At 38.9% G+C, this 22,620-nt stretch overlaps 1 protein-coding gene across 1 annotated transcript in view; it reads left to right on the forward strand.

Moving 5' to 3' along the window:
- The window catches only part of PPP1R14C (protein phosphatase 1 regulatory inhibitor subunit 14C), a 51,500-nt gene extending 35,587 nt beyond the window's left edge, over positions 1 to 15,913 (forward strand). The window contains exons 2-4 of the mRNA XM_054629491.2: positions 4,066 to 4,149; positions 5,497 to 5,529; positions 14,593 to 15,913. Coding sequence (XP_054485466.1) covers positions 4,066 to 4,149; positions 5,497 to 5,529; positions 14,593 to 14,667 — 192 coding nt within the window. The 3' untranslated portion in view covers positions 14,668 to 15,913. The remainder of the gene's footprint in view (positions 1 to 4,065; positions 4,150 to 5,496; positions 5,530 to 14,592) is intronic.
- The last annotated feature ends 6,707 nt before the right edge of the window (positions 15,914 to 22,620 follow it).

Here is a 22,620-nt window from a genome sequence, read left to right on the forward strand (position 1 = left end):
ATGCAACCAATGATTTCTAGTCCTGGTAATTTGTGGGGTTTTTTATTTATCATCCTGAGACTTGCACCCCTGTCTTGCAGTGCCATCCATGCCTGCAGATGAACTGGTTTAGAGCTGCCTTTATTAGATGCCCAGAAGATGCCTGTTCTAAAATAAATAAATATTTTAATGTATTGAATGGATATTTCCAGAAAAACTGGTTCTATTTTCTACTTTGATTTTAATCACTCACTGGCAATCTTCCAGGATTCTGAGAGAAATCCCTGATTAGTACAATCTGAAACTTTCATATGTCTGAATTGTAAGGTCATCTTCCCTTCCTTTTCCTTCATTTTTCTCTTGTTATCCTTTCCTGCTGTTTCCTAGCTCACTATACAAATGATGACTTTAACTTTTTTTGCTGTGTTTAACTTCTCCTTTCTTTCCCAGATTTAAAATCTAAAGTAAAAATCAAACAAGCCTATTTAATTATTTCCCAACACTGCAAATGTGATGATGCCCAGTGAATGACAGTGAGGGTGTGGGATAATGGATTAATTTGCCAGTTGGATTTATAGTGGGAAGTTATCCATAGGGCAACCATTGCCCTTTAAATTTTAAAGCCTCCAATAAATGTTTAATTAGTAGATACTTGGAATGATGTCAGACCTGCTTTTGCTGTATTGGAGGTGCTCTCCTCAGGGTCAGCAGACTGGAGTGTGCAAATGTTCTTCAAGATGCCCCTGCAAAATCCAGCCCTTTGGCTTAAGCTGCTGTGGGAGCTGGTTTTGAAGACCTTTTTCTAGTCTCACTAATGGATGTTCACCTGTTTCTGTTTAGTTCACCACTGCCAGCTGGAGAGGTTGTCTTAAACAGCTACAGCTATTTACTACTTAATGCACGTCTGTGCCCAAGGTCTTTTGCCAGTAGCCTGCAAAGAATTCAGGCAATCTAAAGAGTAATGGGGCTGCCTTTCAATGCAAGGTTAAATTTAAGTTTTATTAAATATCATGCAAGCTGTCTTTGATATTTTCTGACTTTTGAATGATTAAGCAGAAATCAGCTCATGGTCTGCCTACATTGTCAATGCAGACTGCAGAGGATGCTTAAAAGGAGAGTGTCCATCCTCCTCTCCCTCAAGAGTCTCAGTGGATAGATGTTTGCACCCAGAACCCCCACACCCCTATTTTAGCTTTTCTGGAGGCTGCTCCCTGTCAGCATGCTGCTAGTGGTTCCTTGCCCCCCCATCTGCTATTTGCATCACTTTGTCTCCCTCTTACTGGAGCAGAACTGGTGGCAGTGTTTGTTCTTTTGCACAGCCTCATGACAGTTACAAGACCCTTAAAATACCATCCTTTGGCTATGCACAGACCCTTTCAGGCTTGGCCCAGCCCAATCTGTATCTAGTTGCTGAATTGTAATTGCAGCAACCAGACTAATGTCACCAATAAAATCTGTCAAACAGAAGGCATGACTTTGTTTCTCCTCCCTCTGTCATTACAGCTGTTATGGAGTGGTCAGGCTCCTGATCTAAGGGCATGTTTCTCATGCTTTACATAAAACTCTTCAGATCGTGCAGCTGCAGTAGTTCAAATGCAGAAAAGGTGTTTTGATTGCTTGTTCATTCAGCCAAAAATAAGAGCAAGAGTTACCTTTTTGGGCTTCCCCCTCCCTTTGTGTTATGTATCAGAGTTCAAATCTGCTGTGAAGTGAAGAAGATACACATAATATTTTACAGAAAATGTAACTTAATTGAATGCCATTGTGTCAGATACAATTATAGTTCCTTGTTTCAGAAACATTTGTAATTTATTTTGTATTATCACTTTTTGTGATGTACAGGATCTGTGTTACCTCTTATACTGAAATTTCAGTGAACTGCTGGTGCAGTTGCCCTCTGAATTGATGGCACTGTGAACCTTGAAGATGTAGGAGAAAGTTGATTTGAAAAAGAGGGAAGAAGCAAGGATTTCTTCCATTTGACTGGTACCATTCAGAGTAAAACTAACCTTTTGGAAGCACTCAACTTCGATGAAGTGTGATCACAAAAAAGCATTATATACCTGCTAGGCAATTTCCCCTCACTGCTGCTTTTCAACATTGTTTCAGTTTGCTGGAATGCTGCTCCAAGGGACGAGAGTTCAAAATGTGTATCTGACAAAATACTCAATGTGCTGAACAGCGCTTCTGAATGCAAACATATGCACAATTGCTATTTACACAGTTCAGTGGATGTGTATTTTGATAAGTTTACAATATTAGCAGTAACTCCAGCCACCCTGTCTTAACAGTATTTAGGCTGAGCTGCTTAGATAAAATGTTCAGGAGATTTGCTACCTATGTGGGGAATTTCTGGTTCTTGGTGTGATATGCAAATTAGTATAGAGTTGGGATTATAAACTACTAAGTAACTGTACCACTGTTATGGATTATTCCTTATCCTTTCCAATTCTGATGGCTTTTACTGAATATATAGCCTGTAGAAGACTTCTCTTCATCTTGCTTTAATTGCTAGTGAATCTGTTGCATTGGGTTAAAAACTCCCATATTGCCAGATTGTGTTACAGTAATTGGTATCTTTACTTCATCTCAGCAAATGTCCACGCTTTCTGACCAGGCTGTCTGGGGAAAGGGTGTGCCTTGTGCATTCTTGTTCATTGAGTCCAGCTGCCTGCATGACTGCCCTATGGTGTCCCTGCAGACTTTCCTTCAGAGATGAGGAATGAGAAATTTAATCATCCAACTTCTGTCCTTCCTCCTCACACTCAAAAAGATGTTGAATAGTTGGCATTTTAGGTGGAGTTTAATACAGCCAGTTTTTTGCCACTTTGGTGCTTAACTTCTCTTAGATTAACTTGAACTAACTTACCTTCATTGCTGATGTTTAGACTGCCTTTTACCCAGTAGAATGATTTTGGTATTACCTGCAGCAGTTGTTATTGGAGCTGTTAAATTATTTCACAATTGTTGAAACTTCTACAACTTGCTAGAACCAGCACATTTTTGTAAAAATGCTTCTTTAGAGGATCTTGAGAACTGTTGGTGGGATACAAGAAGGCAGCAGCTACTGCTGTGATCTTTTTGCTTCATCCTGACTCTTAAATCCACCCTCTGCTTTGGAGACCTTCAGGTCCCTGTTTCCATTAGGTAGGTGCCAAAGTGATGCCACATCAGTGAGTCAATTGATGGCAGTGCACTTGTGGGTGAGGAGAGTCTTGCACTGCCCATGTGTTGGCTTAGATGGAGGAGGGGCAACAGAGGAGCTGTGTGCCATGGCACTGAGGCCACTGTCAAGGCTGGACTTGGTGTGGGAGAGTGGCTGATTCCAGAGTTTTTATGTGCAGCAGGGAGTTGCATAACAATTTTGATGAGAAAATGTATAAAATGGCCAGCAGAATGTTTTTTGCATAACTGAAAATGCAATATGTGGTGATATCTGGGGATAATGAATTCTCATTGAGATTCTAGAGCTCAGAGGGCCTTCAAAATGTATGGACTGCTGCTCTGGCTCAGGGAACAAGGCATCTGATGTGTTGGTGATGCAAAGAGAGAAGTGTGTGGGTGGAGGAGGTTTAAGAAAAATTCTCTAAAGTACTTTATGCCTTAGACTTTGTGCTTTACTGCAGGTACTGAAAATATGAGTTCTTCTGATGGTGCATGTATGTCATCCTTGTAAGCCAACTTTATGCAAGGGAGATCTTCCACAGTGTTACCAAGAAAAGCAGTCCAATCAAAAATGCTTTCAAAACAATTTTGTGGCTTGCTGTGGTTGTTATCTACTTCCTCTTCCTTCTACTTTTTCTTCTACATCCTCTTGCCCAGTACTGTGAGAGTAGCATGACTTGTCCTGCTGGCCATGAGTTAGTAACATATCATGGCTGAGAGCAAAGGATTTCTTAAGAACTGTCACCTTCTGTGAGGCTGGGACTTGGCTGATGCTGGCCTAGGAGCAAGGAATGAAGCCACCATCCCCTACTGATTTCCTTGTCTGGCTCCAGGAAGATGGGTTTGTGTGTTATCACTAGGCTGCTTTGGGGTTAGTTAAAAGATAGCTCTATGGACTAAATGGGTCTTTTTGCATTTCAGGAAGAAGAAATGCCAGAGGTAGAAATTGACATTGATGACCTCCTTGATGCAGCCAATGAAGAGGAGAGAGCTCTCAAATTACAGGTAATGTTATTTTATAATTTTAAATTGGAAGGTGGCTGAAGTAATGCATCTGGATCGATATCTTATGTTTGATTGAATCCACTGTAAATGTAGAATTAGAATGGAGAGATTCCTAGATCCAGTCTAGCATAGTCTACCAGACTGTTCAAAATTAATCAAATCCTTTTAGATAAAAGTGTTTTCGAAGATAGATGATAACAATAGTAAATAAAAGTTCAAAGATCCCAGTAATAGAGGGAAATATGCTAAGCCAAATTAGCCTCATTCTAATTTGTATAAGTATATAAAATAAAGAACAGAAAACATAGGAAAATGAAGAACAGCACATGGAAAAAGCTATATGACTGAGAGTCAGTTATGATGACCAGTAGTTTCTGTGATTCACTTCAGCAGGAAAAATGTGTATACAGACCAGAAATCTTCCCTTGTGCTTAGACTACTGGCAATTGTTTCTTTCTATACCAGAAAGAAATTGGAACCCATCAAAAAGTTGAAAGAAAGGGTAAGATGGTCAGGAACAGGAATTAGTTGGGAAATTCTAAAGCTATCTGCCAAAATTAAACAGTTTAAACCAGCTCTCTAAACTTTTGAATCTTGTGTGAGGTAGGAATTAATGAATGGAAGAATGAGGGGGGGAAAGAAAAGAATTATCATTGCCTTAATATAAATCTCTCTCTAAATCAATATATAAAACCAATAGGAAATATCTCCATTTATAATGTTTTCAGATGCACTAAGAAAAGTGTTCTAGAGTCGTGGCTTGCCCTCAGCTTGCTCCTGAGAGGTGACTAATGTGGTGCTTTGATGCAGCACATCTCATTTTCGTGCCTCTAAGCACCCATTTCTCAGTGCCCGCTGGCCAGCCACAGAGACTGGGGCATGGCCCCAGGCTGTTTGCTCAGCGTTCATAAATAGCTTTGCTGCTTCTGCCTGAACTAGCTGCAGCAGCCCCCTGCTAGGAGTGCCCTGCTAGGAATTACTAACGTCTCTATTTCTGCATTGCAAAGACTCTCATGTCCTCACAGAAAGCTGCCTTTCACATGTCTGTTCCTGGCAGAAATGTTCTGGGATTCTCCTCCTCTTCTCAGTTTTCCTTGGAGACAGGGGTTTTGTAACTTTCTACCTGGAGAAAAAAGCCATTATTTCTCTCCTGGTACAAATCATTCTGATCCATATAGGGAGCAAAGGTGACTTGTATAACTTTGGGTTTTCACTAACATCTTCATTCAGTGATTTCTGTTCTTGCTTATTTTCTTTCTCCCCTCCCTTGCCAGGTTTTATACCATGACTTGTTTATGTTCACTATTACTCTGTATGGATACTGACACTTTCATATTTTGCTTCTAGGAAACTCTTGTAGATTGCTACAAACCAACAGAGGTAAAAGACTTTTTTAAAATGCTATTAACCTGTGGAAACTGTAGTTATGTTCAAGCTAAAGTAACTTTATTTTTATTCTTATGATAAAGTAATTAGATTAATATTAATGGCTAGCTGATAGACTTGGAGCTTTTTATCCTAAAAATGTTTGTGCCTGTCACTTAGCTACAGTAGGAATGTGATTGTACCCTGTGGAGGAGCTGCTGGTCATTCCAGCTGAACTATCAATATTGTTTGCTGTAATGTCCTTCTGACTATACTGACTTATAAAGCTGCTATGCTACAATAAAACTAAATATAATTATCATCAGATGACTAAATTATTTGCATGTTGGACTGTGCTCTTCACTGTGAAATCATTTAATTTTATCTAGGACAGGAACATTTATTCTGAGAACCTTTATACAGATATGCAGCTTGGCTAATTGTTTGTGTGAATGGACTTGAATAAAATTGTGAGATAACCTGTACTAGCAGGATTTAGTTACTCAACTTTTAACTTGTGTACCTATTGATGTGTCTAGTGCCTGCTTTTCATACAGTAATGTGTGCTTACTAGGAAGAGTAAATATTATAAAGAAACCCCTTCGACTCACTGTAAAAATCAAAAGTCTAGGTGATGGGTCACTTAGTTTCATAAACATAGTCAATTCTTTCCCAGAAGTGGCTGCTGCACAGTGTTTTATAGATGGGTTGGCTTACAGGATTCCTCTTTTCACAGACCTTTCAGCTGTGCGTGACTAGAAGCCAGGTGTTTGGTTTTGAAATAAGGCTTCAAATAGGTTGGTTCTTCTGTAATATCTGTGGCTGTAGCCACATAAACTGGTGGGGCTTAAGGATAGTCAGACTATCAGGAAGAACTGCTGGTATGGTTGAATAGGCACTTCACAGTCCATGAGATATTTTCTTCAAGGATTTTCCATTTTTATTGACTCCTATGGTAGATTGGGAAGAATCTCCAGAATTGCTATTATGGTTGCTGGTACAAACATTTTGACAGTGGGGAATTGACCCAGAAAGACTCAGCTGATAACACTTGTAGAGTTTGTTGTGTGTTTGTTGTCTCGGTTGCCCTACAGCAGATAACACACATCTTCCTTTATGGAGATGCCATAATGCCAAGTCTTCAGCTTCTCCAGCCTTCTCTAAGCAAGTGCCATTGAACCTTGGTGCTTCTTCTTAAGATAGGTGTGAAGATGGATGCAGCATATGGAGCCTGGTGTAGTAAGAGAAAGCTGAAGTCATGGCTAGGTTGGAGGAACGGGTTGCCAAGGGCTTACCAGTCAGTCAAGTGCTGACCTCTTATCTCTGTGCTATCTGAAGGCAGAGGAAGAAGGCAGAGATCCAATAATCACTCTTCTTCCTTCTTCGCTAAACATGCCATGTGAATGATTTTTTTAGCTGTGAAGTTTGACACAATGCAAGGACAAATTTCAGAGAGCTGATAAGGATACATGACAGATGGCAGTGAGTGTTCCACTGGAAACCTTGGTTCTAGAACTACAGGGAAGATTTGTGCCATACTGGTAAATTGAGTTGGTGTGGCAGTTCTCAGGAAACAACATTCTGGACACATCCTTGTCTGCCCTTGAGGCACCTGGATCAAGGTGAGATTTTAGTACTGAACTGGTGACCTGTGTCTTCAGTCCTTTGTGAATGGGATGGAGGCAGCTCCCTTATCTGTGAGAATTTTCATCTTCCTTGACAATCTATAGAGATAGTCAAGTTGAGAGGGTACTTAATCCACTCACTCTACAACCAGCTGAAAGGAGGTTGTAGGCAGATGGTGTTGGCCTTTTCTCCCAGGAACTAGTGATAGGAGAAGAGGACATAGCCTCAAGCTATGGCAGGGGAGTTTAGATTAGACATTAGGAAAAAATTCTTCACAAAAGGGTTGGTAGATGTGGGAATGGGCTGCCAAGAGATGGTGGAGTCACCACCATGGAGTGTTCTAGGAAAGGTACTTTGTGCCATGGTTTAGTTGACAAGGTGTGTTTGGTCGTAGTTTGGACTCAATCTCAGAGGCCTTTTCCAACTTAATTGATTCTGTGAGGTTAGTTTCCAAAATGAGTCACATCCCAGGACTGTTTTACAATAGCAACTTTTCTTCATCTATGGCATGTTGAGCTCAGTAATACTGCATGGCTGCTAGCTTAGGCCACTTAAAAATAATGATTTTTGTCCTGCCATGTGTGGTCTAAAGAGCCTTTTAGTTGACTTAAACTTGCTATATAAGGATCCACACCTTGACTAGAAAATCTGCAATCTTTTTTTATATTTACAGACAATTCAAAACTCTTGAGGTAGTTGGCTTGTGAAAGGATTTTTAGAGGATTTGTGGAGAATGGATATGAGCTAATGGAATTTCTCCTGACCAATGAAATACAGTCTGTCAAGTGCACTAGGGGTTTTATCATAAAGAGTTATACAATTTGCAAAAGGTAGTGATACCTAACTGGGGGAAAAGTTGTGTAAAATGATGTCCCTGCTATTCAGAACATAAAGAAAAATAGTATAGGCAAAAAGCTTGACTCAAAGCTCTTACCCAGCTGTGAAAAAAACCCTCTAAACCTGAAAATGTATATCTTAAGTCAGTTTTGCTCAGTATCTTCCATTTAGACTAAAGGTTAAGGAAAGACTGAGGAATGTTTATATGTATCCTGGATTGACTTTTCATGAGGAAGCTGAGTTATCCAGGTCATTTAAAACATGGAAAGAGTTCCCAACTTCTTTAATAATTTGGCCAAAGATAGTAGCTGACAGTAACTAATGAGGAACTGTTACAAAACCTTTCTTCTAATGGAAATTTCACTAGACTGTTGAATGTACTTTAAAGTATTAAAAGCTTTTCTTAGGTAGCAGTTATAGCTGTTTTAATTTGTATGGAAATATGCTTAATGTGGGACCTTTATATAAAGAATCATTAAGTACACAAAGGATTTAGTATCTGCTAAATCAGTGCCGTAATCAAATTTTGGATCTGAACTTTTGTAATTGAAGAGGAGCAGGGAGCAGCATCCTCATCCTGCATCATCTGTGTGCCAGTCAGTTCTTCATACAGTCCCACATGTCACTTGTGGAAAATCTCACTCTGACCTTTGTTGAGTTGCTGTCTCAGCTCTGTCTGATGTTCTCTGTCATCACCTGATGGTGGAGAATCTTAATATGTTCACAGTGAATATAACAGATTTAAATATAATCTGCAATCTTGATGATCTTTAGATACTTCACAATAGATTCTTATTTAGGACAGGAAGACAGTTGTGATTGTGAAATCCATGAGGTTTTTTCAAGACACATATTTTGAAGAAGGCTGACTAAATCTGTATTGCTGTTATTTCTGCTATTGGTAACAGCAAGGCCACTTATTCAGACTGGGCATTGGAGAAAATTTGAAGTATTTATGGCTGATGTGAATCAGAGCTTCCAGTAGTGGGAAAGTCAAAGTGATGACAGGAAAAATGACAAGGAAACTCTTAAACTGCTATGGGAAAGAAATCCAATGAGTGGGCAATTTTTATGCTCACTGGCTCCAAAAGATGCAGCTGAGCAACACAAGGTCTGCAGATAATGAGTGTTTGAAGAGAACTGAATAAATTAGATTTGCAGTTTATTTACTTCTTTTCTTATAGAAATATACAAAGCTTGAGATGAATGAGCTGGAGATCTCTCCCACTCAGGCAGGATTAAATCTATTTTGTTAGTACAATTCTTCACTTAGTGCAAAATGGGAGAAAAAGGAGATGAAATTTCATCATAAAAGGAAGTTGCATAGCTGGAAGCTTCTAGTAATAATTTTTAATATGGTTTGCAAACAAACTATGTTGAATTGTTGTGCATATTTTCTGGAGAACTTTGGCAGAGATTTTATTATTGACTACTCTATTACTCCAGTGGTTGGACTATTTCAGCAGCTTCTAACACTTTTGAAAAAGGTAGAGATGCATTTGCTTAACTGTATGTTTCCCCAAGTTTAATTCCTAGTTGGAGCAAATGACAGGCTTGTGATGCAACTTTTTAGAGTTGTCTAGGCACTGTGGTTTTAAAGATAAAAGCTGTTTTGTGTATGTATTGACATAGTGTATGTTTTTAGTATACAGGCATGAATAGAAAGCTCAATGCTTCTGAAACAGAACCCCATAACCCCAAACCATAAGGTTTGAAGGACCTTATGTTTATTTTGCTCCTAATATGTTATCAATTATTTCCAGTTAATGTTACTGTTTGTTTTTTCTATTGCAAGGCAGCAATATGTAGAATACCCACAAGAAGCAATAGTCACTGCAGATGTGTCCTAAAGCCTCAATGCAGTGTGCTGCCTTACATCTGGGCAAGCCAGGGCAGATGATGGGTGGTAAATTATTAAATCACAGCAAATGTATTTTATGTCCATATTACTTGAAATGAAATAAGAGAATTTGTAGAGAAAAAAGGTTAGAAAACATGATTGTTTAAAAGCAATGCAGGCAGATGCATTTCAAGTAAAACATGATTTCTTGTTCATCCATTTGACCACTGAATTCAGTGAACTAAAACTTTTTATGTGCCTGCTGAGATCTGCCCTATATTGTACTACAGCATTGGAGGGAATTAAGGTTGCATGTTTTCATTTCTGCAAGTAATCATGAACACAACTTATACCCACAGCAATATCAGAAGGGAAGAGCAAGGGGTGATTTGACAAGAATAAGCTGTGCTTGTTTACATGCTGCTGAATTGGAGGCTCACTGGGCTGCCAGTCTCAACTGTAGCTAAGCTTTGTGGTATGTAGTTAGTGCCTCATGCAGAGCTCACCAAAAAGTGCTGCAAAAATGTCGTCCTCTGGACACTGATGGTGCTGTGGCCTCACGGGAGAGGGCATGTTGAGGGCATCATTCAGTGAGGCTACAGAGATGCTGCATTGCTTCTTGCTAATAGAAGGCATCTTCTGGCCCTTTTCTCCCAAAGCAGGGAGAACAGTTCCTTTTTCTCTGTACAATTGGCTTTGGGGGGCGTTGAGCCTGTGTGGAAGAGAAGGTGTTTGGCAGTAAGATGGGTTATTATTAAGGTTCTTTCCCAAATAGCTGTGGGATTGCTCTCCAGGCTGACTTTAGTTTTTACATCCAACTAATAAAGCCATCTCCAAGAAATAGCCTTGGGCAAACAGTTAATCTTGGTTTTTGACCTGGCTACAGGGAAGTAAAGCTGTAAAGGAAAGCTGACTTAGGGTTCATTTCATGCTCTAGTGAAGCAGGAGAACTAGAACTCTAAATTTTAGTTTAAAAACTAGTCCCACTACATGTGTACTGTTTGAGGAAGAGAAATCTGGAGAGGCAGAGTCTAATTAGTCTCCAGAATTAATTGGAAGACTTGAATAGGAAGCCTGGAATTCATTGTCTGTCAAATGACCTTATTAAAACAATGAGTCACACCATGAAAGCAGAGAGGTGAAGTGATTTCCTCCCCTTTCCTGAATTATCATTTCACCTTTGTTTTTTTGCCTTTATTATTTTTTTGCCTAAGGCTGAATATAGATGAGTTCTAATGAACTATAGATTTAGTCTGTCTCTCATTAAAATTTGCCTTTAGAATTAGAAAGATATCTTCTAGAAACAATGATTTAGTATTACAAATTAAAAAGACTCTCAATACTTTTAATAAGGGTGCCTCCTTGCAGAAAATCTGTAAAAAAGAATTTAAACTAAGTCTGCATACGTTTTTGCTCTTTCTAAAGACTTTATTTTTCATTTTATTTACCAAGGCACAAAGTGCTGGTGTGAGATTTTTCTTTATTACAAGTGCATGTAGCCTGTGTAAACCTTCAAGGAATAATGAATAAGTTTTTGAATCCTTAACTGAATTATTCTTGTTTTTTAACTCCATGAGGTAAATCAGTATATATAGGTAGATAATTCAAGCTGCATTACAGAAGTGCTTTTAACATAGATTAGTACATGATCAGCTTTCAAATGTCTGATGCTAAATTTCAGCATATCTTGTTAGGGGGGATTTCGGTAAAATGCTCTGTGTAAAATGATTTTTGTGTACAAGGTAGAGATAGATGAAGATATTAAGTTTTGACTCAAATGGCCACAAGGAACAACACTGCAATTTTTGAGCAATGGCATAAGAAAACAAAATGGGTATTGCTGACATAAACCTGAAGTGGTTAGTTATAAAGTGAAGGTTTACTGAAATGCTGTGAAGTCTGCTTTCCTGCCTCCATGAGGGAAAATGTGCATCTTTTCTAGAATGCTGATTTTCCTTCATGGAGAAGGAAAAGCAAAGCAAGAAAGGCACAAATACCAGAGCACAACTGTGTTGATGACAGCCAGCTCCATGTGAGTGTCAGATGCAAAGTGATGCTTAAATCAGAAATGTGCTGAACCAGTGCTGTGGCTTGGGTGTCTGTGGAAGTGCACAACAGTGCTACTGCATTATGCAGAATGTCTGCCACATGCAAAATGCTCTTATTGGGTTTTACTCTTTGGTACTGCAGACCCTAATTTCAAGGAAAAAAAGTTTCTGGGGATAAAGCCTTTAATATTATTATATGTCCTTCAAATGAATGCCTTCTCTGCCTTAAGAATAGTTGCAGTTGCTGAAGATCTCCTTTAGAGGGTTGACCCTACAGTTTGGTTTATTTTGGCAGCATTAAGTTTCTGGATGGTGTTAAACTTACCTGAAAACTTCAAGCAAATATTTTGTTTTGTAAAAGAAGGTGCTTTTGATAACTCTTCAAAGTTAAGGGGGGGGGGGGGATTCCTCTCTTTTGCTATAATGTCGTATTAAAAAGCAACTGACCCTTGGCTGCATTTGATATCTAAGGGAAACTTGCTCCAGACTCTATTGAGCTGTGGGAGAATGGGGAGAGGAATGGCAGGGTGGGATATCCCTAATGACTGCAGAGTGCCATAGGTGTTCCTGTCCACTCTGCAGATGTCCTTTCCTATAAGGCTCTTACTTCAGTGAAGCTGCTGGAGATTTTCCAGATGCAGTAGCTTCTTGCAGAGTATTTGTGGCTTGAACAGACAATTAAAAAGTTTTTCTAAGGGAAGAACTGCACTTCAGCCCATTCTTCTCCAAAGCTGTCCTAATCTGATGGGAGTACAGTTTGTTGGTTTTATTTAAATGGAAAGGCTTGTGCTGAGAGGAGATACAAATGACACTAATCCCAAGTAAAAATCTTCTAAGACTGCTTTATTTCTCTAATGATTGTACTGCAGGGCTTTATATAAGTTTGATAGTAAAAAATCCTGAAGTGTGTTTGTGTGTTTCAAGCAGCACCATGCTATATAGTTTTGCATTATCTAACAGATCCTTACAATGATGATAGGATGACACAGAAATAATGCCAAGTTTGTTGAAAGCTGTGAATTTTTAGGGTAAGCATGTCTTCTTCCTTCTGATTTTTCAGTGGAGAAGTACTAGACTGTGACAAGTTTAAACTTGATATTGTTGCAGTGGTTTGTGCCTTTGTGAAGTAAGACAGCCTCAAGAGGATGGAGGGAGAGGATTTGGGGGTCATAAGAAACCTGTTTTTCTGATCATGTGATTAGGCTGTCTGTCCAGATGGGAAGCATGATATTGATATGCATAGATGTATTCCTGAAGTGGCCTTTGCTTAGTTCAGAATGGAAACCCCACTGTTGTGTAGCTGCTCTGCCTTTGCTGCTGTTCTTTGCAGCCACAGTTAGGGTGGATGCAACAATAATTGTGGTGCAACAGTACATGCAGTTCACTATAGATGTGCATAATCTGTCAGGAAAGGAAATTGGTTTGTTGGGACCATGGTGCCACCAGAAAAACCTGACATATTTCTTAATTTAAAATACACATTTATGCAGATGTTCCTTACACAAAATGTAGCACCTTGTAATACATGTTTCAGTGTGACCTTTTTTGGAAGGTACTGTTGTCATTTAAGTGGTGACTTTGTTCACTGGAATTTTTAACTTCAAGCATTCATCCAGGAAATCATGCTTTTAGTTGTTTCATAGAATCATAGAATGGTTTGGGTTGGAAGGGACCTTAAAGATCACCTAGTTTGAGTGCCAAGGGCTGGGGACACCATCCACTACTACAGGGCTCAAAGCCCTGTCCAACCTGGCTTTTCATATCAACCTAACTGAATAATTACATTCCATGTTTACAGCTAGCTGAGAAGAACCTTTTTGTAGGTTCATACACAGTGCTGTGGATAAACATTATTTTCCCAATGTGACAGTAAGGAGGTCATTTAGCTTTTAATGCACCTGCAAGAAATTGTATACCAGAAGAATTTCAGAGAATGATGCAAATCTGTAAGCTTCTCACACAGTTCTCACACAGTTTAAAAAGAGGAAATCTGCTGAAACTGAGGAAAATATCACTGTGTATAAAGGCCTAGTCCGTTAATTAGTTTGTTGGGTTTTTTTTTTTGGGGGGGGGGGGCATTTGTTTTTTTGTTTTCAAAGTAGTGTCATTGACTTAGTTTGCAACTAGTTCAACCCATGATAAACCAGTGGTGCTACCTCTGGCTCCTTGTTCCTGCCTTGCCTTGGGCTGACACAAGTGTTAGTGTGGGCTGAGTGGTGGGCCAGGTCAGAGAGCTGAGCCAGCTTGGAAAGTAGCAGGGCAAGAGGAAAAACACCTGAGTTTTTTAGCCAGATCAGCTTTCTTGTACAGCTCACTATGCAGCCAACCAAAATACTAGCTCCAGCATGGAGAGTGGCAAGAGAAACACCTCTTTGGCAAGAGTGCTGCTTTCTGTGCAGGCTTAAGCTGTGCAAGGCTGCTTTGACTGTTTGCATTGTATCCAGCCACAGGTTTTGCTTCATTCAGTAGTTGGTATAAGGCCCTGTGCAGTAAAAGCCTGAAAGATGGGTTATAACTGAGCCAGCATAATCACAAGGAAAAGCTCATTGTTCACACTTCTGCTGGATGGAAAGGATGTGTATAAGGTTCCTGGTGATCAGGTCAGAGAAATTCCAGCTTAGCAGTAGAAGCTTAAATAAAAATATATCATTTGTGTATTTTTAAAAAAACTTGATTATAGTATTGTGGGATCATTAAAATTGCTTATGTTTTCTGTTTTTTTCCTAGGAATTTATCAAAGAGCTGCTAACTCGGATAAGAGGAATGAGGAAACTCAGTCCCCCTCAAAAGAAGAGTATATAAATAACTCAAAGTAATAGCACTCTGTAAAAGACATGGCAAGGGAAAAGGGACTTTGAATACAAGACCTTTATTAAAATAATTGTCTTTCTCCACAACTTTTTTGATTTTATTCAGTTTTGACTCAAGGAATTTTTTTGGTGTGTTTTAAGGGTTCTTTTTAAAGTGTCAATTATTTTTTATCAAAAATATCAACAATTTGGATGCTGCTCAACTTTCACCTGGAGGATTTCTGAAGCAAGTGAAGAATCCAAGAGTTAGAGATGAGGGGCAGCAAGCCTGTGTGGTGAACCAGAAGATCTTGTAAATTTACAGAGCTAGGAGACTTCTCCTTGCAACTAGTTGGATAACGTTTCTTAAGTTGGTTGTACATTTAACTCATGGATGTCAAGTTTCTTGTGCTTGTCTGTACATAAATTTTAAAGTGGGTTGTGAATACTGTTTCACATGGATGGAAGGAGAAGTTTGTTATAGTAAATTATTTAAATGGTGGTTATTGCAAATTTGCTACCAAAAGGTACCAATTTAGATTACTAAAATGAATGCTGCCATTTTTCTAAATACCCTTAAAGCAGCCCAGTGAAGAATCTCATCATATCTCCTTGTTTAGACTGCAGCATATGAAAATTGGGAATTTTAAGGGCTCAATTTGTAGAATTAAAAGTTATTTGATTGACTTTGATGCTTTGCCAGGATCGCTTCCTCTCCACCTCATGGTGTCTTGGAGCTGTGCTGACCTATACTGAAAATGGGCCTGGAGTGATATCTAGAGAAATGTCCATGAGCATTTAAAAGCTGGTTCATGCTGGAGGGAAGGCAGTGATACCAAAATGAATTGCAAGTACTGTATTGCATTTAATGATGTGGTCTTAATCAAATGCAGATTCCTCTCCTATAAAGGTAGGCAAAGAGTAATACAGCCTTTGTTTATGGCTCTGCCCTGAGAAGTGGGAGACTTCTTAACTTGGGCTCTCTTACTTGTAAGAGCAAGAGCAGAGATCCCTGCTCCCTTCTGGAAAATGTCCTAACTAGAATGTTTGACAAGCTACCATTTACTGGTAGGTGACATTAGTCAGGCATTTTATATCAAGGGTGCTCTGAACATATTTTATTTTTCAAAAGAAGTACATGTTTGTGAATTTTATGTATACTGGCAAGCTTTTTTAATGTATTTAATTTTGTAATGTTTACTGATGATTTTATTTACCAGATATTTACTCAAATAAATGGAACAACTTGTGACTTGTTACATGTACACTTTACAAGACTACTGTTGCTGAGTAGGTTTGTAAATGGAACTGCTTGTCAAAAAGAGAAGCCTGTAAGCTGGTAAGTACATGGGAACTCAGCTGTATTGACTCTAACTGGCTTTTAATGTGCCCAGTATCACTCACACTCCTGTAACCTGGTGCACATTTGAAAGTCTCCTCCAGATGAGGCTTTCCTTCCCTGTGCCTTAGGGAATTTAACAAAGGGTGGGGGAAAAAAGCTTAGAAGTTCTTTCAGATAAATGCTGACAAATTCAGATTTTTTTTTGTCCACCAGAGATGGACTGTAGGGGAAGGCTTACTTCAGTGGTTCTCAGTTTCCTAGTGAAGGTGTGGCAGAAGGGGATCTTTCAGAAGGAGACACTCTACCTTTCTTCCTCTAGGCACCTTTTTGGATCCTCAAGAATTTCCAGCACTCCTGAGAAAATACTCACCTGCAGCATTTTAAATTTAAATCTTGTATCATGCTGAAGTTGCAATTTATCTCTGGTTTGGACTTGCTGGCAGTTCTCATGTCCTCTATTGAAATGGAGTCTGAAACAAGCCACAGTTGGAACAATAAGGGTTCTAGTAATTTTCACATTCACTGATGCATTTTGTGACTTCATTGACAATTTCAAATATCACTTTTTTTTCCTTTATAATAACCGTGTGCCAAATCAGATGTCAATTAATGGCAACTATACCAGATCTCTTATTACCTCCAGCAAAAAATGCTATCCACAAATATTTTTTCTTTCATGTTGTTTGGCTAAAAGCTGTCCACCCAACTGTACTCATGACACATTTATGTCTTTTATCCTATTCATCTTGCACTGAGTAGCTGTGGAAAGTAGCAGTGTACCCTTTCTAAAACTAATAGGTTTGGTGGTGCACTTAGAAATGGTGAAGGCTGGGACAGTCCTTACTGTTGATGGGCAAAGTCACTTCTGAGAAGAGTTTCCTCCAGCACCACAGGTTTTGCTGTCTTAGAACTGTCAGGGAGCAAAACCAAGCTCTAAATAGCTTTTGTTTGCAGCTGGCCTGATTTTCCTGGGGACTTGTGGGGTCTTATTCTTACTAATTTTTACTTAATGGAGCTACTCTTGGCCTTGGTGTTACTGAGGGGGGAATTGACCCATTCACTAAAGATTTAATTGTGCTTTATGTCTTTATACTGCGTGGGTGTTCTTGGCTCTGGGGAAATATTCAAGGAGCATATAAATAGCACTCTGTTACTGAAACAACTTGAAATTAAATCTTACAGCTCAGTCTCTTTACTGTCTTGGCTGGACAGCTTTCATGAGAAGGGCCAAGTTGCTGCAATGAGAGTTTCCTCTGGGCTTTTTAAGTGGCTAATGAAAGAAACTGAAGTTCCTTCTTATAAATACATAGTGAAGCTGAGGTTTTTGTTTTGGAATTGAAGTGCCCTTGCAGTGTTAAAAAATTGCCTTCAAGAGCATGTGTTTCTGGAATCTGCTTCATGACATAATTAGCTTTTGCATGTTTTACAGCAGGACCTGACAGTTGGCTTAGAAAGAAAAGCAAAGTGCTTGTATAATTATACTGAGTGTGCCTCAGGAGGCTGCAGTGACAGGGTGCTGTTTTCCTGTGGCACAGAAGAAAGGACATGAGCCATTTGCCTGCCAGTCTTATTTTTGTTCCTTCCCCCCAACAATGGGGTTTACTCCTGAAGTTGCCATTCATGCAGGGAACATCATGCAGAATGTGGAAGGGAGACTTTTTCTATTCTCAGAGAATATGGTCAAGAGAAGCAGGAGCAAAATATCTGTCCTGTTTGTGCACTTGAAGCTCTTTGACACAGAGTCTTAGTAAGAATTCTTAGTACTTTATGCTGGTAGGTAAAATAGCATAAGTGAAATTGAAATTACTCAGCAATTTATTTCTAAATGGTTTTTCAGATTCAAGACAGTCTTAATGTCAACATGCAGCTCCAGGGTACAAAAAAATTTCTAGCTACATCAACAAAAAACCTATTTGAGTGGAAGCTAGAAGAAAATGCAGGTCTTATTCTGAACAAACAGTATTTTGAACTGAAAACTCTGAAGTGCTGTAACAAAAGGAAAAATTGCTTCTTGGCTGCATAAGATTTGTCACTGTATACTGCACAGATTGTATTCAGGTACTGAGTAACTGCATGCAATACTTTTTCAAAAGGTGTTGAGATTTGGGGAGGAAGCCAGAAAAGAAATCAGATGTTGGGAAGTCCAGGAAAAAACATCACTAAGAAAATGTCCTGTTAGGAAAACAGAAGAGTCTTGTGTTACTGCATATATTTCTGTATGGAAAGAAAATGAGAGATGTCAATGCTTTCATGTATTGGAGAAAAGCATGAAGAGGAGAAATGTCTGGAAGATAAAGGAAGGAAACTTGAAGTGTTGAAGAAAATAGAGCATCCTGATGGTGATGAGCCCTTTGAGCTTGCTACTGTGGGAATAGGTGAGATTGACATCTATAAGTATCTCCAAATGGAAATTGGATGCTTTTCTAGATAAGATGTCATTGGACAGTTACTCAGTTTCAGTTAAGGTAATCAAAGGCCTTAAAACTCTAGACTTCTGCTTTGTGGGGTTTTGCTTGTTTGGTGTTTTTTTTTTTTCTATGATCGTTTTAGGTTTTGTTTTGGGATTTTTGTTTTGTTTTGGTTTTTGGTTGGTTCTAGATTTTATGTTAAAGCAGAGGAAACTAATAGGAAACTGATTTCTATGTATTATGGCAATGTAATGACATGCTTATGTAGTGATTAAATCAGATTACTAATACTAGCTACACATTTTATATATAACTCAACTACTTTTTATTTGACGTTCATGGTACTACTTTTATTTTTTCTGGAAGTAAGAAAATAGGAATTGTGAATGTAATTAAAGTTGCTGTTGAAAGCCAGAGAGAAATTGAAATGGAGAAAATGTGACAAGTGCTTAGTGCAGCAAATTTTATTTTTGCCACTGGAGGATTCCGTCATCAATGTGTAAATAGAGTGTTTCTGAAGTTTTGAAATTGCTATTTGTAATAATCAAACCTAGAGCTGATGGGGTTTTATTGTTTTGTGGTTTTTTTGGTGGAAGTAATTGCCAAATTCTATGAACTTACACTGTTTACAGACTTTACGGTTTTCCAACAAAAACTGACATCAGTTTTTTAATGAAAGTGAGCTATTTAAAAAGTTATCCTAAAAATGTATATAAGACTGAAAAAATCTTTTGGAGGTGCAGCTAACAGCTTTTGTTTGGTAGTATTGAATTGGTCTTATTGAATTGGTATTTTAGTTAAACTTTTTATCTTCCAAGATCAAAATCAAAAATATCCTGTGGTAGCCCTTAGCAGAGGTTTCAGTCTGCCTAACTGTATATTACTGGGTTGGACTTGAAGCCCATAATTACTTGGCAAAAAATGTAGCAGCTGATCCTCCTCAAGGACAGAGTCTTGTTTTACCACCCCTTCTAGGGCCAAAGGGGATGAGAGCACAAGAGGCTTTCCTGCCTTCCTAAAGGAGGATCCTACATTCAGTGTCAGCAAGGCTTTGGCTCTTGCAACAGTTTTGTGCCCAGTTTCTGCACTAACCCGACAAACTGCATGTTTTCTGTTGTGTCTTTCCAGACTTAATTTCAAGCCTGCCAAAGCAATAGTTACTAAGTCAGTTTTGGGACCCTTTGTCTCCTGTACCTCATGATGTGTTTGCCAACAGTCTGCATTATTTTTCCCCATTCCTTCAAGTTTGACAGCTCAATTATTTCTCTTAGGAGAAAGACTTACTACTATATGGAAATGTGTCATGGTGCTATTTCTGCCACAGTGTTTCTGCTGTCAGTACCAAATCAATCCAAAATACTAGAAAGAATGCTGTAAATTTTAGTGTCTTCTGATTTATGGTCTCATACTGCTGGAGTTTACTCACTTTTTGCATTATTTCTTTATTTCCTTGAGTAAGTTTTCATCAGAGTGTGTATGCAACTCAGCCACAGACAGTAGGAAGAGAACAAAGCTCCTAGGAGTAATCAGTTTCTCTTACATTCTGAGAAAGAAATATAAATGTGGTATTTATTTTTTTCCCCCAAATATCTGGAAGATGCATTTGCAGTGCACAGAAATGTTCTTGCTTAGAAACTTCAGGGTATAGTGTAAGTGATGAAACTAGGGCTGAATGGTGCAGACACACAAACTCACCAAATGGACACATTCCTTGTGTCCTTTAGGAAAAGAAAAAATAAAACCAGATTCATGTCTCCTGAGCTCAGTGCTTGTCAGAGAATAACCTACTTCTCTTAGGCTGTGCTGGGCTTTGTGCTGGTCCAGGCAGGGACCCTGTGGTGATGAGTACTGGTCCTTGAAGAGTACTGCAGATATGAGCACATTTCTGTAATTGCAGACGGGCTAAATTGCTTAATCCTGAATCCAGTGTTTGGGCTGTTAAGAAGCCAGTGTTTCAGGCAGTGTTGGTAGGACGTGTCATCTCCCTTTTTCATTTTGCATTTTGCAGACTTGTGATGTGCACAGTCTCTGCTGCCACTGCCACTAAGGAATACTGCAGTTTTTCAGGCATTAAATCAGGAAAGAGCATGTTTTCATTTGGGAAGTGCAGTAGTTTGTTACCAGCCCACACATACCAATGACTTTGTTCCTCTGATGTAGGTACCTAAAAAACATGCCTTTCAAATGGGTATGGCTGTAAATACACTGTTACCAACTGGCAGTGTCTGGTTCTGTGAGAAAATGAAGCTGTTCAATGTTCCTTTTTATAAACTAATTTAATTTATGCCTCCTAAACTTCAGTTAACCTTTTAATATATGTTTCATAGTCATAAGAAAAGCTTTAGCACCTTTGGAGATTTTTTCTGGGGCTGGTTTAGACTTAGAACCAGGTACAAAATGATCTGATATTGGAAAAAGGCTATAACTAGTTTGTAAGATTCCCTTCTTTAGAGTTGTCTCAAAGGTGTTTCTGTTTCCATATCAACAATGTACCACAGTAGTGCTTGTTTTATAATGGTAAATCCTTAGAATTTTAATAATTTGCCTCATGTGTTGGCTCTTTCTTTTGTCCTCTGATGTGCCTTGGCCAAGAGCTGATATTTAAAGTATTGATTATTTCTTCATCTATGAAGTTGTATGTTCAGCTTAGCACTTAATCAGTCTGAGGCTGGGTTTTTTGTGCTTGGCACAAGGACAACGTGTTTAAAAATATGTCAACTTCTCAAAAATAAAAGTTTTAATGGCAGGGTTGAGTGAACTGATAATTTTCCTCTCTTGGTTACCTTTGAAATCTGGAAAACCTGAGCGCTTCCTGAAATTTGCATGATTTTTTCTGTTCTAATCTTGTTAGATGTTTCCTAATTAATTTAGTACTTGTATTTCTTACAGTTTTTATTTATAGTAACATTTAGTATCTGCTCTAACAACTTTTCACCCTCCCTCAAAATCTTCCTCTTCTGCTCTCATCCTTTTGCAACAGAAATTCAGGTATGTCAAAATTATGCCACATCTGCAGCACCAGCAAAGATAACTAGACAGGGATTCAAGAGAGATAAAATAAATCAGACTGACCCACAGTATTGCTGTGTTTTCTTTGCTGGAGAAAGTTAGGCTATCATGCCCAGCCCACTCCTGAATTTCACATCTCCTTCTCACACAAAGCAGACTCTTCCCTAGGAGAGTGTGTTTATTTTAGTTGTTTTAGCACCCAAATTGAAGCACTTAAAACTCTGAGATTTGGTTCAAAAATCTCAGATGGAACTAATTTTTGAGGTTGGCTTTAAAAAAAAATCAGTTTGGGGTTGTCCTTTGTATCCAACCACTGGGTCTTATTAATTAGAAATGGTGGAGCAACTGTCAAATATGCAGGGGGGCAGGGGCCCCAGATCAAGCAGCAGGCAAGGAATATGCTGCCCTTTCACTTCTTTCAAAGCTCCCTCACTGTCTGAACCTTGCTCATCTCAAGTGCTCAGGAATTATAAGACAACTAAAACAGGCACTCTGAGGCTGGAGTCCTGAATCTTTTATAATGCTTTGATTGTTCCTTGAGTTGCTTTCTCAGGGACCACTTGCAATTTGTTCGTACTGTTGATGGGGAACTGAAACTTCCTTTCCCAGCTCCAGCAATTTCAGGAGCAGAAATTCTCAGAAAGATGCTGGGCTTGTGATAAAAAGCATTAAAGTCAGAGACAATCAGGGAAATAACATCTGTAGGTGCTGGAGTTGATATTACTCTTGATCTGCTACAGTGCCCTTTTGGATGCATCTCATGTAGCCCATGGAGCTCCCCCTGTGCTGGTAGAAGCTCAAGCCTGCTTGTGCATAAAACCCTACGAGGCAGACAAGCTAGGTAAAATTAAAATATCCTGGTGTTGCTTGGCATTAGATGGTTTACTCTTTATCCATTTTAGTGGTTTTCTCTTTATCCATTTCAATGCAGGCTACTCATTTCATTAGCTGGAAAGCAACCTGCCTTTAAAGTAGGTTGGTGATGGGGGCTTTTATATATACTTCATCCCTGCTTTACTGCAGTACACAGGGACCCTGGTGGAAAAAAAGCAGTTCTTCAGTGAGTACTAGAAACAACCAGCTCTCTCTTTTTGGTATAAATAGTTGAGGACAGAGAGAAGCAAGCTCATTTTTAATATGTGTTTAGATTGAAAGTGAGTTGCAGTGGAGCCTAGCTAACACCCCAAGCAATTATACTTCCAAATTT

Source organism: Agelaius phoeniceus, chromosome 3, assembly GCF_051311805.1.
Source record: "Agelaius phoeniceus isolate bAgePho1 chromosome 3, bAgePho1.hap1, whole genome shotgun sequence".
NCBI classification, from domain to species: domain Eukaryota; kingdom Metazoa; phylum Chordata; class Aves; order Passeriformes; family Icteridae; genus Agelaius; species Agelaius phoeniceus.